Genomic DNA, 16239 nt, shown 5'->3' on the forward strand with positions numbered 1-16239 from the left:
AGGAGCCAGGTGCTTCTCCTGGTCTCCCATGTGGGTGCAGGGCCCAAGCACTTGGGCCATCCTCCACTGCACTCCCTGGCCACAGCAGAGAGCTGGCCTGGAAGAGGGGCAACCGGGACAGAATCCGGTGCCCCGACCGGGACTAGAACCCGGTGTGCCGGCGCCGCAAGGCGGAGCATTAGCCTAGTGAGCCACGGCGCCAGCCAGCGGTAGTTTTTTTTTTTTTTTTTTTTTTAAACATAGTTCTAGATTAAATCCGACCTAGTGGCGACAGGTCTAGCAATTACCACAATTTCAAGTTAGCGAGGAGCTTAATGTTTAGAGCGCTCGCTCTGCACCACTGCACGTGGCTAATCCTCCCGGGAGCTGCGTCCTGCATTTCTAGGCCAGAACCAAGGAAAATACACTTCCGAGGCTGTTCGGTCCCAGCCGTCTTGGGGCTGCAAATTCGCATGCCTGCCCAGGGCCGGGCCAACGTTTCCTAGCCAGCCCCTTGCCTTCTCGGATCCCAGAGGGCACCTTCTCAAAACGGGTCGGGGCAGAATTCGAGGCGAGAATGCGTCAGCCTACCCCGGATAAAACAGTTAAAGAGGTGGCGCGCTCCAAGCCCCGCCCCGGCCCCCGGCAGCCGCTGGAGGAGCTAGAACCGCACACGCGGCCCGCCCCGCAGACGCCCCGCGGGCGTCTGGGAAACGGCGGCTCCTGCGGCCAGCGAGGGGCGCGCGCTAGCTGCCCGCCCCTTGAACGCCGGCGCCGGGGGCGTGCCCGCGGCCAGGCATCAGCAATCTATCGGCGAGCGACGGCGGCGGTCGGCGCGGCGTGCTCAGGGGCGGCCCTAGGCGCTCGGGCGTCTGCGGGCGGCGCACGGGTGGGCGGCGCGCGCGCGCGGGGCGGCGAGGCGGCGTCGGCGGCGGTGTCGGCGGGCTCCGGGGGCCAGGGTGAGCGAGAGCTGGAGGATGGCGGAGTCTTCGGACAAGCTCTACCGAGTGGAATACGCCAAGAGCGGGCGCGCCTCCTGCAAGAAATGCAGCGAGAGCATCCCCAAGGACTCGCTCCGGATGGCCATCATGGTGCAGGTGCGGGCGGCGCGGGCCGTTTTGTGGGCGGCACGGCGTGGGAGGGCGGAGGGCCCCTCCGGGGGCCCGCGGGGGCCTCGGGGCGGCGCGCAGGGCCTGTGGGCGCTGCTGCGGCTCCCGGTGCGGCGTGCGGCCCACCTGGTGGACCCTTCCGGGAGGTCCGCTCATCCAGCATGAAAAACCCGGGAAACAGACCCGGTAGCGGGTGATTCCTTACGCGCTCGTCGCCATAAGGAGCCGCTTCTCTGGTTTTTGGGCGGTGCAGGAGTTCTTATTTTACTGCTGTTGGCCTCAGGGCGAGGAAAACGTGTGCCGGACCTTCTGAAGCGGCTCTGATTTTTGACCTGCCTTGTTCTCCAAGGTTTTTGGCCTACGTCTCCCAGCCAGACTGGCTGGTGGGGATTTTTTTCGTTTCTTAAACTAATTTTGGCTCCCCTTGCAACAGCCGCTGTCGTATTTTGAATCCTAATTATGCGAAACCTGTGCAGGGCAGTGGCATTTTTGTGTAGTGCGTTCGTTTTGGGCCTGATTTGTGGTTTTAAGGTATTTTCCCCAAACTTTCCAGATTCACACACTCATTCTTTTGCTGCATTTGCGGCTATTTCGAGTGGTCATCTGGACTTTTTGATCGATTGGGGATCCTCTGATGTTGTTCGCAGAGGTTCAGAGATGGGCAGCTGGGGGGTTGGGACTGGCCCCTGCCAGTGTGCCTTTTCGATCCTGATTCTCACCTGCCACGGAAAGATTGTCACCTTCAACGGAAAGATTCTACCCTGGCTTAGTGCTCAGGGCCCAGGTAATTTGGCTTCTGCGGTGCTTTTTAGGGGTGCTTGGCCAGCTCCTCCATAGGCTTCTCAGTACTGAACAGGGCACCAGAGCGGGACACATGGACCAAGTGGGTCCCAAGTGCCGGCTCTGCCTGCGTTGCCTGATTTCACAGCCTGTCGGGGGCTGAGGCTGCCCTCTTGGAATCCCCAGAGCCTCCCCCGGCGCAGTACCTGGCACACATCCCCAGTACTGTTCCTCCAATGGACGTGTACTGAGTACCTGGTAAGTTCTAGGCCCTGTGTTAGGGTCTAGTGACGCAAGGAAAATCCACCCTCGGGAGCTGTGAGGAAGTGGGTGACACGAGATGGAGCTCCAGGAGAGCAGTCGGAGGTGAACAGGGCTGGGGGGGAGGGGTGAGGATAGAGGAGTACCCGGGGCTTAACAGTTGGAAGCACGGGGAGAGCCTTATCCCCCCCACTAAGTTCTTTGGGTTTGCCCTGAGTACAGGAGACAGCCTATTCAAAGTTGGCAAGGGTCCTGTGCCTGGTGTCTGGGACATTGGGCTCTAGAAGTCCTTGCATTCAGATGAGAAAAAATTTACATCTCTGTTTTCCCTGAACTCGAGGTGAAACACCTTATTTCCTCTAATCCTGATTGTAAGCAGCTACGCAAAGGCATAGTAACAGTACCTGGATTTTCTCCTTGTTTATTTCTGAGGCAGAGTTAGAGAGTGTGAGTGCAAGGGAGAGCGAGATCTTCCATCTGCTGGTTCACTCCCCAATTGGCTGCAGTGTCTGGGCCAGGCTGAAGCCAGGAATTCTGACTAGGTTTCCCATGTGGTTGGCAGGGGCCCCTGTACGTGGGCCATCTTCTGCTGCTTTCCCAGATGCATTAGCGGGGAGCTAAATCAGAAGTGGAGCAGCTGGTTCTCAGACCAGTGCCCTGATACGGATGCCAGCATCACAGGCTGGAGCTTAACCCCTCTGTGCTGCAGCGCCATCCCAGACCTATGATTTTTATCACCACTGGTAATTATAATATTTTCATGCTGCTTTATGGCTGGGGCTATGTCAAAATCTTGACAAAATTACAGTAGCTATTAGCATGAGCTCTAGGTCTGGCTATTTATAACTTTAAAGTGCATCAGTTACTGTAATCCCAATTTACTTTAATGTTTGATTGTTTTTCAGTAGAATCCATTTCCTTTGTGAGCTTGCATATTTTAGAAAGGGCCAGCCTTGGAGGACTCTTCTAGTGGAAATGTCAGCCAGGAGGAACTTGAACCCGATAAAGCTGAACGGTACTGGGCCCTCCTTGATAGGGAAAGAGACTAGGGAGTTTCAGTTCTGAATGTCAAGTTGCTGGGATGGGCTGGGCTGTGAAAGAAAGAAGCCTTTCTTCTCCTTGCAGGAATATAAATACCTTCTTTTACATTTGTATAGCAGGATTGTTCTCTGAGAATCAAATACCTGATACTTCAGCCTTCCCCTTGTGCCTTGCCGGCCCTCCTACATTTTGACTGGGAGGATGGGTGTTCCCAGAGGGTTTGAGCGTAGAGTGTCTCCTCTCCACAGGGTGGGCCGGCCAAAAGGGTGGCCAGCGTTACACACAAGGAAATTTGAGCAGCCGGTGGGTGGCTGAGGACGTGGGTACCGTTAGCTGCTAGATGTTTGCCGGGTGCACAGAGATCCTGCGCCTTAGTGGTACAGTGTGGCTGCACATCGCGGCGAGCGTGTTTTGATGTTGCTCAAGGGCTCTTTTGCTGAAGGATAGGGCTCTGGTGATCTTCCAAGCTTGGGATGTGAGTGAGCCCTTGGGTGTGCAGCACTAGTGGTTGAGAACACAGTCCCCATGCTTGGGAAGAAACCCCACCACGGCTTACCCTCTTGCTGGGGGGGGGGGGAGGTAGTGTCATCAGTGCCTCTCATTTGGTCGCAGCCCAGTCTGGGTAATTTTAAGAAGCTGTTCTGGCAGGCAGCATGCTGGAAAGCTCTGCGGTGTCGCATTCAGATTTGAGCTGAGTCAGTTCCTGCCGATGTGTGACCACCACCTGCAACCTCAGTGTCTCCATCTGTGAAATAGGGGTGCTGGTTGCCCCCTAGAGCCGGGTTGTAGGGTTACACAGGATGGCTTGTAAAAGGCACGAGGAGCCCAAGAAATGCCAGGGCTCATCCCTGTGCCTAGTCACTGTCACCATCCAGTCTGTGAAGCCAGACAGTGCTGGGGCGTGGGAGCAGAACCTGACCCCGTCACGGAGAAGGGCCCTGTGCCGCTAAGTCCCGGCCAGCCTGAGTGTGAAGGGTCACAGGGAAGAAAATGCGTCCAGAGGAGAAGTCTGCAAGTGGCTGCACTCCCTGGAGGCCGGGGATGAGCTGACAGACCTGCCGGCCTGCTGCCCCGAACTGTCCTCTTTTGTGTTGCCCTCATACAAGTTAATTCATTCTGCTCACATCTGTGCTGCTGCTGAGAGCTTGACGCTTCTTCTGACACATTTTTTCTGCCTTGCTCATTATCTGGGTCTTGTTCCTTATTATTCTTCGTTGTGGAGCCCTCACAGAGCCCTTTCTGGGCCACACAGGCCCTTGGAGTCCAGGCGTGACGGGAGCAGTTGTCTGGCCTTTCCCGGCAGGAGCCGTAGGGCCATGACACTGAGCAGGTGTGTTGTGAGAGGCGAACCACAGAAACGTAGCAGTGTGTGGCTCAAAGGGACAGGGGGCCAAGCTCTGTTCTGAAGTGCTGCGGGTCTGCTGGCCTGGCTTTGCGGCCTGAGAGAATGGGCTCGGGAGCAGGGGGCACGTTTTCTGAGCTCTCAGGGAAGATCTTGGGAGGAGGTGTGTTTCCTGGGTGCTGCTTCTCGTGCATTTGCAGTTCCGCGTGAAGAGGCCCACGGGGAGAACGGGTGTCCCGTGTTGGTCCCATGCTAGAAGCTGGAGCTACAGTAGGCATGGGTGAGTCAGGGTCATGGTGAGCGGCTCACTTACCTCCCTCTGTCTCCCCTCCTTCTAGTCGCCCATGTTCGATGGGAAGGTCCCACACTGGTACCACTTCTCCTGCTTCTGGAAGGTGGGCCACTCCATCCGGCAGCCCGACAGCGAGGTGGATGGCTTCTCTGAGCTGCGGTGGGATGACCAGCAGAAAGTCAAGAAGACGGCGGAGGCCGGCGGGGTGACTGGTGCGTACAGACTGGGGAGGCCAGCCGTGGGAGTCAGCCCCTTCCCAAAGCTGCCAGGGGGCACTTTTCTGAAAAAGCAAAGCCAAAGCCTCCCAGCTCGTTCTCTGGCACATGTGAGTTTTAGGAGTCTGGTGCTGAGGTTACTGCACCAGCGTTGTCTGTTGAGTGGTATTTTTCCCCCAGGTACTTGAAATGCATTCTAGTGTTTAAATCCTTGTTTTGCTTATGTTTCTAATAGGGCAGTTTGAGGGGTTTTTTGTTTTGGGGTTTTAATTTATTTGAAAGGTAGAGTTACAGACAGAGAGTGGGAGAGAAAGAAAGAGGTTTTCCATCCTCTTCCTAAATGGCCACAATGGCTCCCTTAATGATTCACTCCCTAAATGGCCACAACTGCTGGAGCCCATCCGAAACCAGGAGCCAGGAGCTTCTTCTGGGTCTCCTACATGGGTGCAAAAACCCAAACATTTGGGCCATCTTCCACTGCTTTCCCGGGCCATAGCAGAGAGCTGGATCAGAAGAGGAGCAGCCAGGATATGAACCTGGTGCCTGTATGGGATGCCGGCACCTCAGGGGGAGGCTTAGCCTACTACACAACAGCACCAGGCCCAAGTGCAGTTTGAGTTTGAAAAGAGAACTGAGCAGAGTTCCTGTGTACCCCCTGACCACCGTTTCCCCCGCAGCTTCCTCTGCCATCCACATTCCCCAGAGTGGCACATTTGTCGCAGTCCGTGGACCTGCCTTGACACATGACTATTTAAGTTAGGGTTCCCTCTTGCTGTTGTGACTGTGTGGGTTTGAACAAATGGAGAAAGACACATTGCCACCCTTAGAGCATTGTGCAGAAGAGTTACCGCCTGGACAGTCGCCTGTGCTCTGCCTGTTCCTCCCTCTTACACCTCACCCTGACAGCCACTGTCTATTTACTGTCTCCATAGTTTCCTCTTATGTCTTGGCTCCTAGTGCTGTCTAGAGGACAGAGCATAAAGCAGAGATATTAAATGCCTTAATCAGAGATAGAATCCTAGGGCAGCAAGAGAGAGGGTAGAAAGGGAAGCAGGAAGGCAGATATAGTTGTCCCTCCATGGCCACATCATCTGTAGGAATTGGTTCCTGGACTCCTGTGGGTACCAGAATCTTGAGGCCCTTATATCAAATGGCATAGCATTCGCATACAGGGATAACTTGTGTGCACCGCACATGCTGCATAGGGTTGTTACAGGGTGTTGGTTAGGGAATAATGACAAGGAACGAAGGCTGTCACTTTCAGGACAGATGCAGTGATTATTTTGTGAAAATGTTTGATCCTTGGCGTGGTTCTATCTGTACCTGTGGGCCTGCTGAATAAGGTGGGGTGTTTTCAAGCTGGCCACAGCCTCAGAAGAACCAGCCAATTGCTTGGTCATGCAGGATGCCTCCAAACAGGCCTTGGCTTCTGCCACTGAGCTGCAAAAAAGCCCCGCGGAGGAAGCAAGACGCCTCGTCCGTTACACATTTCTGTCCTGTCTCTTGTCAGTCCGGGCTCACCCCAAGTGCAGTTACTGCAGTACACTCCTGCTCGCGTTGCTCTGCCTCACGGCCCATAGCCGCACCTGCATCTGGGAGTAGCGGGAGAAGGCAGAGGCTTCCCAGGTCTGTCAGTCCCCTGTGGTCAAGGTGCTGAGCCTCCTGTGGGGTGGTCTTTGGAGGTGAGGCTAGGCTGGCGCTTCCCCGAGGGTGGCGGCATCAGGGCCTGCAGCCGTGGCTCTGGTGGTCACTGTTCTCAGTGGGGCAAGTGGCCCAGGCCTGGAAAGGGGAATGTGCTGGGCCCAGTCCATGTAGTTAATGGGTTTTTTTCTTTCTTTCTTTTAAAATGCAAAGACTTAACCTATTTGGAATTTGTCCTTATGTGTGGTATGAGGTATGGCCCGGTTTTGGGTTTTCTCCCCCAGGTCACAGCTTGGATTCCCCAACTCCGTATGGACTAGATTACCTTCTCCCCCACTGCTTTGCCTTAGACAAAATCCCTTTGCTTTGGGTCCTTTGAAGAATTTCCATTCCATTGGTCTATTTAAGGTGTTTTGTATTTTTATTATTTTATTATTTTACTTTTAAAAAGAAAGAGATTTATTTATTTATTTGAAAGGCAGAGTTACAGAGAGGCAGAGACACACAGAGAGAGAGGGAGGGAGAGGTCTTTCATCTGCTGATTCACTCCCCAAATGTCTGCAACAGCCCAAGCTGGACTGATTCGAAGCCAGGAGTCAGGAGCTTCTTCCAGGTCTCCCACATGGATGCAGGGGCATCCCATATGGGCACTGGTTCCTGACCTGGCTGTTCCATTTCCCATCCAGCTCCCTACTGATTTGCTTGGGAAAGTATAAAGTGACCCAAGTGATTGGGCCCCTGCTCCCCATGTGGGAGACCTGGAAGGAGCTCCTGGCTCCTGGCTTTGGCCTTGACCCAGACCCAGCTGTTGCGGCTATCCAGAGAGTGAAACAGCGGCTGGAAGACCTATCTTTCTCTCTCTCACTTTCAAATAAATCTTTAAAAACAAAGTAAAATATGGGTAGGTCTTTTGTGTAGATATAAACTTTCAGCTCATTTAGGTAAAAACCAGGGAGTATGATTAGATAAATACCAGGAAATCGAATGGTAAGTTAATCTTATAAGGAACTTCCAAACTGTAATGGCTAAACCATTTTTGCATTCCCACCAGCAATCAGTGAGGGTTCTATTGCTCCACATCTTTCCTAGTGTCCTGTGGTTCAGTGTTAAGAGTTCTTTGTATATTTAGATAATAGCCCTTTTGTCAGATATGTCTTTGTAGATATTTTCTAACAGTCTGTGGCTGATCTTTTTCAGCATCTTTCACGGTATGGAAGTTTTCAGTTTTAACAAAATCTAGCTTATTGAATACTTTTTTTTTTAAAGATTTGTTCATTTATTTGAAAGACAGAGTTAGACACAGAGAGAGATCTTCCATCTACTGGTTCCCTCCCCAGATGGCCACAGCTGCTACAGCTGGGCCAGTCCAAAGCCAGGAGTTTCATCCAGGTCCCACACATGGGTGGCAGGAGGCCAAGGACTTCGCTGCTTTCCCAGGCACACTAGCAGGGAGCCGGATTGGAAGTGGAGCAGCTGGGACTTGAACTGGTGTCCAGGTGCTGGCATCGCAGGCACCAGTCCTGATTACTTTCATAGATTTTGCCTCTGCTGTTTCTAAAAGTCACCACCAAACACAGGATCACCTAGGTGTTCCCCGTGTCATGCTGTGGTTTTGTGTTTTACATATAAGTCTGTAATCCAATTTTTTTTTTTTTTTTTTTTTTGGACAGAGTGGACAGTGAGAGAGAGAGACAGAGAGAAAGGTCTTCCTTTGCCGTTGGTTCACTCTCCAATGGCCGCTGCGGCCAGCGCGCTGCAGCTGGTGCACCATGCTGATCTGATGGCAGGAGCCAGGTGCTTTTCCTGGTCTCCCATGGGGTGCAGGGCCCAAGGACTTGGGCCATCCTCCACTGCACTCCCTGGCCACAGCAGAGAGCTGGCCTGGAAGAGGGGCAACCGGGACAGGACCCGGCGCCCCGACCGGGACTAGAACCCCGTGTGCCCGCATTGCAAGGTGGAGGATTAGCCTAGTGAGCTGTGGCGCTGACCTATAATCCATTTTTAGTTACTTTTTGTGAAGGATATAAGATCTGTGTCGATTCTTTTTTCTACATGTGTATGTCTAGTTATTCTAGCGCCATTTGTTGAGAAGATTCTTTTTCCTCCTTTGCAAGAGATCAGCGGACTGTATTTGTTTGGGTCTATTTCTAGTCTCTCTTCTGTTCTGTAGGTCTTTTTATCCTTGTGCCAAATACCACACTGTCTTGTAAGCTGTAACTTTATAATGTCTTCAGGTTGCATAGAGTCAGTCCTCCAACTTTATTATTAAATTTGTGTTGGCCACCTTATTGTGTTAGCATCTTTTTGCCTCTCCATATAAACTATAGGGTTGATTTGTTGATGTTCGCAAACTAACTTGCTGGCTGCCTTTTAATTTTAAAAAGTCCATTTTCATCACTTTTGGAAAGAAATCTTCTGAGACTGCATTCTCATTTCTCTGCCTTCCTAAATTGACCCAGTTTAACCTGTTCTCATGACTCTAGAATGCTGGTGGGAGCTGAACTGTCCTTCCTGGGGAACTGCTTCTGCCATTGTTAAATTGTGTTTTATCTGCCTGTCCTTTTTGCAACTCTCAATGGGTTTGACTCAGCTGCGTTTGGACTACTGTGAGATTGAGATACCTCTCACAGTTGTGAACAAAATTATAGGGAGTTTGCCAAGAAAGGATCCAGAGGTGTGTCAGTTTTAGAGGATTGGTATAGGAAAAACTTTCTTAAACTGTGGCTGATTTCTCTTTTGTATTTAGGATTGTAGAAGTTATAGGTTTAGAGACCCAGATATGTTATATCTAGTTATAACTTGAATGTATCAAGTTATAATTTTATAATATGGAAAGGCATAATAAGTTTGCTGTAAATGTGTCTGTTTTGTTAAGGCCTTGTAGCCATAAAGTTAAGATGCAACCTACTAATTGCCTAGTGTGTGTGTAGATGTTATATATACATATTAATTATTTAATTTAATGATTTAATAATAATTATTTAATACATTTATATTAAACAGTTTAATTCATACCAGATTCTATCATTCAGAAATAAGTGTTGTGAGCATTGTGGGGTTGTCTCCTTAGAAAATACCAATGGGTATGTGTGTGGGTGTGGTATTTCTTCCTTCCTGCAGAAATGGGATCCTACTCAGAAAAACTTTTGTGGTGAAGTAGACATAAAATGTATCCTCATCAGCCATTTTTGGCTGTGCGGTTTAGTGGCATTAAATGCATATACTGCATCTGTCCTCAGAACTTTCTCATCTTCCCAACTCCCTCTTCCAAGGCCCTGGCAACCGCTGCTCTGTCTCTGAATTGACTACCCTAAATACCCTTACATGAGTGGATTATGTGTGTCCTTTAGTGACTGACTTATTTCATTCATCTTAGTACCTTCTAGGTTAATATCTGTTGTAGTATGTGTCAGAATTTCCTTCCTTTTTAAGCATAATATTCCATTTATGGTATGCATTTACCACATTTTGTTTGTTCAGTCATATGTTGTTAGACATGTGGGGTGGTTTTCGCATTTTGGTCATTGTGAATAATGTGGCTGTGAACCTGGGATTCAAACAGGTTAGAGACCCCGCTTTTACTTCCCTGTTGGGTGTCCCCACTGTGTACCTGGAAGCGAAGTCATTGGATCCTATGAGAATTCTGTGTTTGATTTTTCAGAGAACCTGCATACTGTTTTCCACAGCAGTAGTGCCTTTTCACATTCTTGCCAGCAACACTTAGGGATTGCAGTTTTTCTACATTCTTAACAAGATTTTTTTCTGTTTTTGAGTTGTTTATAGTGGTGTCTCAGGTCGGTGTCTGCAGGGTGGAGCATGTGCTGTTCCCTCCCACCAAACTGAGAAGGAATTCTGAGACCCCAAGATGAAGGAAGCTCCCCGTAGTAAAGAGATACAGGATTCCAGATCAGGGCACTGGGCAGTGTAGGCAGAGCTGCAGCAGACACAAGGTTTTGAACTTTTTTTTTTCTTTTCTTTTCTTTTTTTTTGACAGGCAGAGTGGACAGTGAGAGAGAGACAGAGAGAAAGGTCTTCCTTTGCCGTTGGTTCACCCTCCAATGGCCGCCGCGGCCGGCGCGCTGCGGCCGGCGCACCACGCTGATCTGATGCCAGGAGCCAGGAGCCAGGTGCTTTTCCTGGTCTCCCATGGGGTGCAGGGCCCAAGGACTTGGGCCATCCTCCACTGCACTCCCTGGCCACAGCAGAGAGCTGGCCTGGAAGAGGGGCAACCGGGACAGAATCCGGCGCCCCAACCGGGACTAGAACCCGGTATGCCGGCCGCAGCGCCGGCCAAGGTTTTGAACTTTTTACAAATGAATAGGAGTAGCCCTGGGGTATCTCTGTGCTGTCCCACCTTATCTGAAAGTCTCTTGATAGCATTTATTTCTTTTTTAAGATTTATTTATTTGTTTGAAAGTCAGTTACACAGAGAGAGAAGAGGCAGAGAGAGGTCCTCCATCCGATGCTTCACTCCCCAATTGGCTGCAACAGCCAGAGCAGTGCCGATCTGAAGCCAGGAGCCAGGAGCTTCCTCTGCATCTCCCACATGGGTGCAGGGGCCCAAGGACTTGGGCCATCCTCCACTGCTTTCCCAGGCCATAACAGAGAGCTGGATTGGAAGTGGAACAGCAGGGTCTTGAACCGGCGCCCATATGGGATGCAGGCGCTTCAGGCCAGGGCATTAACCTGCTGTGTCACAGCTCTGGCCCCTCTTGATAGCATTTAGATTTACAGCTGGAGAGGGAGAGGATCAGCTGATAAGCTTAATTAAATAACTTAATATCCACTCTTTTAGTGTTAAAAAGTTATAGACTTCTGTAATTTATATATATATATTTTGAATTTATTTGATTGCTGTCCCAACTGGTGGTTCACATCCCCAAATGGCTGCAACAACCACAGCTGGATCAGGCCAAAGCTGAGAGCCAAAAACTCCATCCAGGTCTCCCACATGGTGGCAGGGAGCCCAAACACATGGGCCATCTTCTGCTTTCTCAGGTGCATTAGCGGGGAACTGGATCTGAAGCTAAGCAGCTTGACTTGACTTGAACTGCCTGTCCAATGCGGGATGCCAGAGTTGCAGGCAGCAGCTTAACCTACATGGTACATACTACATGCCATACTACAAAGCTGGTCCCTGCCGTTGTTTTTTTGAAGCTACATAATATTTGTTGAGATGTTGCTGAATTCCACACACCATTCTAAGCACTTAATTTGGAGTTCTTACAGTAGGCTTGTATCTGTTTTTATAACAAAGGAAGTTTATGTACAGAGAAGTTAGGTCACCTGGGCCAAAGTTATGCTGGTGGTAAATGCCTGAGCCAACATCCAGGCTGTCTTGGCTTTTGCTAAGTTACAAATAGACGTGCAGATTTCTTATGCCTCCTGGGCACCTGAACAGTTGTTTAATTCCAAAAAGTAGAATTACTGCCCAGTATATATTACTGCCCAGATGAATAGCTTTATGGCAGCTGCACTTAATGCCAGTGATGCATAACATACCCATTTCTCTACCTCTACAGCATTCCTAAGTGTAATTGTTCTTTTTCATTTCTCTCCTGGTTAGGTGAATTTCATTGCTAGTGAGGTAACATTTTGTCATGTTTATTAGGTTAATCCCTCCCCCCTCTTTTGCATTAGTCAACCCCTCTTCACGGACTGATTTTCTTCTGTTGATTGAACTACGCTTAGATCAAAAATGTCATTGAAAAGAAATTACATGGGGCCGCGCTGGGGCTCACTTGGCTAATCCTCTGCCTGCAGCGCCGGCATCTCATATGGGCGCCAGGTTCTAGTCCCGGTTGCTCCTCTTCCAGTCCTGCTCTCTGCTGTGGCCCAGGAAGGCAGTGGAGGATGGCCCAAATGCTTTGGCCTGCACCCTCGTGGGAGACCAGGAGGAAACACCTGGTTCCTGGCTTCAGATCAACGCAGCGTGCCGACCTTAGTGGCCTTTTGAGGAGTGAACCAATAGAAGGAAGACTTCTCTGTCTCTCTTTCTCTCTCTCACTAACTCTGCCTGTCAAAAAAAAAGAAAGAAAGAAAGAAATTACATATAATTATATTTGTATTAAGCATGTATAGACTTTTTGTCATGCCCTAGAGAACACAGGATTATGTGTAAAAGCAATCTAGAGGTGATTTAAAGTAAACATACAGTGTATGCAGATACTGTGAGCTTTTATGTAAGCGACTGGCTCATCCTTGCATTCTGTTACCTCTTGGTCCTGGAACCAACCCCCAACAGATCATTATTTATGTCCTTGCTTCATTTTTCTTATGGAATATTTTGTCTTTTTCTCAATGAAGTGTAAAATAGACTACATCTTTGTCATAACATTTTGCAAATACTTTCTCATTTTGACATTTTTCTTGAGTATTGTCTTGTATTTTGGCTACATATTGTTTTTGGTTAATGGTCATGTAGTCATATCAGTCTTCTCCTTTGCTTGTCTCTTTGATGTTGTCTGTTGAATTTTAAAACTATGTTACATAGGATATTATGCACATATCTGATGGATGCAGCTCAATGAGCTTGGGCACACATCTAACATATACCCTGTTTCAAGTTACAGAACATTTCCAGCCGGTGCCGCGGCTCATTAGGCTAATCTTCCACCTTGCGGTGCCGGCACACCAGGTTCTAGTCCCGGTTGGGGCGCCGGATTCTATCCCGGTTGCCCCTCTTCCAGGCCAGCTCTCTGCTGTGGCCCGGGAGTGCAGTGGAGGATGGCCCAAGTCCTTGGGCCCTGCACCCGCATGGGAGACCAGGAGAAGCATCTGGCTCCTGCCTTCGGATCAGTGCGGTGCGCCGGCCGCGGCGGCCATTGGAGGGTGAACCAACGGCAAAGGAAGACCTTTCTCTCTGTCTCTCTCTCCTCTCTCTGTCCACTCATCCTATCAAAAATAAATAAATAAATAAAAATTTCCTGTCACTCCAGGAAATTCTCTTTGTGCCTTTTTCCCCCTACCCAGGTACCAGCTGTTCGAATTTCAGGAAGGGAAGAATCACAAGTGCTCCTTCCTTCATGGGCTACCTTCACACAGCATCGCATCTGTGAGACTTTGAGACTTGTCCAGATCATCTTGTGTTGGTTTTTTCCTTATCACTGAGGGCAGCCCTTTGCTAGAATCACTATTTCTGCAGAAGTGTTTTCCAAAGTGGCTGTACCATTTTATATTCCCATGTGTATGTGAGGGTTTTGGTTCCTCCACATCCTTACTAAGAGTTGACACAGTCATTCTTTTAATATCAGCCATTTCAGTAGGCTTCCTAGTAGCATTCCTACCCTGAAGCTCCAAAATCCAAAAGTTTGAGCACTGACATAACACCACAAGTAGCAGTTTCCACATCTGAACTCAAGATGATTGACAGTCAAAAGGCAGGCACACTAAAGATGCTGTGTAAAATTACTTTTAGGCTGTGTGTATAAGGTATGCATGAAGCAAATGGGTTTCCTGTTTAGACCTGGGTCCCACCCCAAAATGTCTTATTAGTATATGCAGATATTCCAAAATCCAGAAAAATCAAAAATCTGAAATACTTCTGGTCCTGAGCATTTTGGATAAGAGATACTCAAATACTTTTCTTTATTCTTGGATTGTAAGAGTTACTTGTATATTCTAGGTGCAAGTCCTTTGCTGGAGTTAATATCATGAACACCTTCTCCCAGTCTGTGGCTTGCCTTTTTACTTAATTACTGGCATCTTTTGAAGAGCAGTCGTTTTTAATTTTGATAAACTCCAGATTGATTTTATTTTCGTTTTTTAGTTGGTGCTTACTGTCTCCTGAGAAATTTTTGCCTTCTCTAAGATCATTCTTTGTTTTTCATAAAGATTTTGTAGTGTCAGCTTTCACATTTAGCTGTGAGATCTGTTGATTTTGGCTTGAGGTGTACGAAAGAAGTTGGAATTTTGCTCTATGTGGACAACCCATTGTTCAGTACCATTTCTTGGAAAGACTCATTTCCCCCATTGAATTGCTTTGGTTTTTTGTCAGACCAGTTAATTGCTTATTAGTATGGATCTCTGTGTCATGATTGACTTGTCTGCCAATACCATTGTATTTTTTTTTTTTTTAAGATTTATTTACTTATTTATTTGAAAGGCAGTGTTCCAGATGGAGGGAGGGACAGAGAGAGATCTTCCATCCACCAGTTTACTCCCCAAATGTCCAAGGGCTGGGGTTGAGCCAGGTAGAAGCTGGGAGCCAAGAGCTTCATCCAGGTCTCCAGTGTGGCTGTAGGGGCCCTGACACTGGGTCATGCTGCTGCTTTCCCAGGTGCATTAGCAGGGAGCTGAATCAAAAGTACAGCCCCCGGGACTCACACTGGCACTCATGGATGCCGGCACTACGGTTGGCAGCTTAACGCACTGCGCCACAGCCAGCCCTAGTAGCATCTTGATTACTGTAACTTTGTATAAGTCACGAAATTGTGCAGTGTGATTCCTCCAACTTTGTCCTTTTTCAATACAATTTTGGCGTTTCTCGTCCTTGTTCAGTACCGTATACGTTTTGTAGCAAACATCCATTTCTTCCTCAAAAAACCTGCTAGGAATTTCGTTGGCACTGCATTGGATCCGCAGATCAGATTTCAGATAGTTGCTTTTTTTTTTTTTTTTTTTTTTTTTTTAAGGTAGAGTTACAGAGACAGATCTTCCATCTGCTGGTTCAGTCCCCAAATGGCTGCAACAGCTGTGGCTAGGCCAGGCTGAAGCCAAGAACCTTGAACTCCCTCCTGGTCTCCCACTTGGGCCAGGTGCATTGGCAGGGAGCTGGATTGGAAGTTGAGCAGCTGGGCTCAGAGGGGATGCCAGCATTTCAGGTGGCAGCATAACCTACCATGCCCCAACACTGGCCCCAGATAGTTGATGTCTTAAGTGGATCCTTCCAGTTTGTGAACATACCATTATCCCTCCTGTTAATTTCAACCAAGTCATGTCATTTTTGGTATAAAGGTCTTGCATGATTTTATTAAATTTATCTCAGAAGTTTTATGTCTTTTAATGTTGCTTAAATAGCAGTGTACTTTATTTTCCCAGTGTTTATTTCTAGTATACAGAAATGGTCTGTGTATTTGTGTCAGTATACTGACCTTGTGCCCTACAAATTTGCTAAATTCACCTAATAGTTCTGGTAGCTTTTTGGTAGCCTCCTAAGCATCCATGTTTACAATCATATTATTTGCTAATAGAAATGGTTTTGCTTGATTTTTTTTCTACATTTAGTTCTTTTTTATTTATTTTTCTTGCCTTAATGTTCCAAAACTTCTACTACAGTGTTAAGTGAAAGAGAGAAGAGAGGGACAGCCTTGTCTCATTCCTGATCTTAGGGGAGAAACATTCAACCCGAAAATTATTTTTATGTAATAAGATAATCTAGCTCGTGTCCCAGGTCATTGGCCAGTTATCCTCCTAACCCTGTTGAATGACTCAGCCTTTCCCCACTAGTCTGAAACGGCTCTTTTAGCACCTGTGCAAGTCTATTGTACATTTGTGTCTGATCTCCTTTTGGTAAAACATGTTGCATCGATACAGCATAATGGAAGTTAGAAGGGGGGTGTTTAGTATGGTGCCAGAGCT

The 16239-nt window shown here is 48.5% G+C and overlaps 1 protein-coding gene across 1 annotated transcript in view; it reads left to right on the plus strand.

The window, feature by feature from the left end:
• Nucleotides 1-773: 773 nt before the first annotated feature.
• The window catches only part of PARP1 (poly(ADP-ribose) polymerase 1), a 45472-nt gene continuing 30006 nt past the window's right edge, over nt 774-16239 (plus strand). The window contains exons 1-2 of the mRNA XM_008268352.5: nt 774-1076; nt 4851-5016. Coding sequence (XP_008266574.1) covers nt 957-1076; nt 4851-5016 — 286 coding nt within the window. The 5' untranslated portion in view covers nt 774-956. The remainder of the gene's footprint in view (nt 1077-4850; nt 5017-16239) is intronic.

Source organism: Oryctolagus cuniculus, chromosome 13, assembly GCF_051225735.1.
Source record: "Oryctolagus cuniculus isolate XC-2025 breed Fujian yellow rabbit chromosome 13, ASM5122573v1, whole genome shotgun sequence".
Lineage (NCBI taxonomy): Eukaryota > Metazoa > Chordata > Mammalia > Lagomorpha > Leporidae > Oryctolagus > Oryctolagus cuniculus.